Source organism: Octopus bimaculoides, chromosome 15 (genome assembly GCF_001194135.2).
Source record: "Octopus bimaculoides isolate UCB-OBI-ISO-001 chromosome 15, ASM119413v2, whole genome shotgun sequence".
In the NCBI taxonomy this organism is placed as follows: domain Eukaryota; kingdom Metazoa; phylum Mollusca; class Cephalopoda; order Octopoda; family Octopodidae; genus Octopus; species Octopus bimaculoides.
This window is the reverse complement of record NC_068995.1, coordinates 45,817,463-45,819,836: the sequence shown is the minus strand read 5'-3', so window position 1 is coordinate 45,819,836 and position 2,374 is coordinate 45,817,463. Positions and strand designations below refer to the sequence as shown.

General features: G+C 35.7%; 1 protein-coding gene across 1 annotated transcript in view; it reads left to right on the top strand.

The window, feature by feature from the left end:
- LOC106880844 (atrial natriuretic peptide receptor 1) overlaps positions 1-2,374 on the top strand; it is a 27,703-nt gene that overhangs the window by 9,582 nt on the left and 15,747 nt on the right. Inside the window, exons 6-7 of the mRNA XM_014930977.2 lie at positions 376-511; positions 1,053-1,223. Of these exons, the coding sequence (XP_014786463.2) occupies positions 376-511; positions 1,053-1,223 (307 nt within the window). The remainder of the gene's footprint in view (positions 1-375; positions 512-1,052; positions 1,224-2,374) is intronic.

The window sequence follows — 2,374 nt, the reverse complement described above, 5'->3', positions numbered from 1 at the left end:
ATATATACTTATATATATGTATATATATATATACATATACATATATATATATAGATATATATATGTACACGCATATACATATATGCACGCATACTTATACATATATATATGCGCGCGCGCGCGCAATACACGCACAAAATACGCACATACGTATATGCATATCCATGGATCTAAATGCAGACAAGAGCAAATACACACATACATACATACATGCATACATACATACATACAACGATACAATACACACATATACACACACACACACATACACACACACACACACATTCATAAAATAAAATAGATATACGTGCAAATATTTGCACATGCACACGCATGAAAGTCTACTTCATTCTGCTGGTATTCTCTTTATTTCAGGGTTCCATGTATTCTCCATTTCTTCACGACGTGGTTTATTTATATATTTTGACACTTAACGACACATTAGATAAGGGATTGAACTGCAGAAATGGAACTCTCATGTTCCATACAGCCATAACAAAGCAATTCAAAGGTAACTGTGCTTGTCGAAATATTTTTGTTTTCATTGTAAACATATGCGTGTGCGTGCGTGTATAATCAATATGGAGTCAATTATTCAATAATGTCATGTACGTTTCCATAGAATAGCTATTTATATGCTTATTAGTATATTACATAATAGGATAAAACAACCAGATCACTTCGTCAGACATCATTGCAAAATCAAAACTCACATTAATCTCAATTCATATTCATTTATTATAATACTTTCATTTCATTATATCATTATATTTTACCCTTCGACAAATGGGCAGTATCTTGTCACGAACATTGGATTCACATTGAGATTAACGTGATGAGTTAACTAGTTAATATGATAGCACTTGTTCTATTGATTGGTTGATGGACATTGAATGTTGCTGGTAGTACTTAGTTAGCCAAATATTCAGATAAAGTGCTACTGAGTTGATTCCCTACATCGCAAAGACCGCTACTACTTAGATGTGTGGGTGTAATATGTATGTATGTATGCATGTATGTATGTATCCTCCTGCGTGACCTTTTTATTATAGGTATAACAGGAAATGTGAAACTGGACGAAAATGCTGACCGAGAGCCAGATTACGCATTGTGGTCCTACAAAGCTGATCCTAACAGATTTGAAAAAGTCATAGAAATATACATGACCAGTGAATCCCAACGGGTAAATGATCACTTTCTCATTTTTCTGGGTATTGATAGAGGTATTTAAGTATCTCGGGGCCGTATTCCCGAGTGATGGAAGGCAGGAAGTGGAACTGGATGCTAGAATTGCACTGTCCTGGCACAGAAAAATTGCCAGATCCTGAATTCGATTCTCAGAAAAAGAGAGATTGGTGAAAGAGCCAAACTCATTATCTTCCATTCAGTTTTCATGCCTATCCTCACTTATAGTCACGAATGTTGAGTACGAGTCGAAAGAGTACGATCACGCATGCAAGTGGCCAGAACAGGGTTCTTTTGAAGGGTCCTTGGAGAAACGTTAGTCGAAGGGTGCATACGTGTATCTCAGCGACCAGGGAGTTTCTCCAAGGTATGCCACTACTTCACCGCATGCAGAGGTCACAGCTCCGATACTTCATTAGAATGTCACAGGGAAGAATCACAAGAATCACAAGAGGGATTCTTCAAGCCAAAACAACCTGAAGGAGACCTAAAAGTAGACCAAGAACGAGATGGCTGGGTAATATCCAAAGTCTCAGTTCGTTGCCCATAAGAATCCTGTCGGAAAGCGCAAAGACAGTTGCTTCTGATTGGACCCTATGGGTGAGGTGCCTGAAGACTCTACCCTCACGATAGATGGTTGAATGGACGATAATGCAGAAACTGTGGTTCTAGATTGAATATTTAAGCTGGTGGTATTATTGAGCAAGACGAGAAAATTGTTTTTAAATTAATGTTTATTTTATATCGAACATTCGTGAACGGTTGGTTACAGGTTCCCATTTAGACAATTCCAGATCCACTGTACTAAGAATAATGGGAGTAACAGGGGAGGGTCTGTGTAATGCAGAGAAACAAATATCTAAATAGATTTGCACTTGAATTAATCAGTTTCTCCATTTTCTCTTCACCGTTTACTTTCTTTTTTTATTTTTCGACGACATAGATATATTATTTGGTTTAAATTTACATATTACAAAATATTTACAATGATATATATAACAAAATAATAATTATATATATATATATATACACAGACACACTCGTCCTTGTTTTCTTTGTATCATCTATCTGGATGTTTTGTTGTCCCTTTCTTGTATCACCTAACTGTCTGCATGTTTTGCGCTCTTGTCCCATCTTGTATTTATTTATATATATATAAATACATATATATGTATGTATGTATATATAT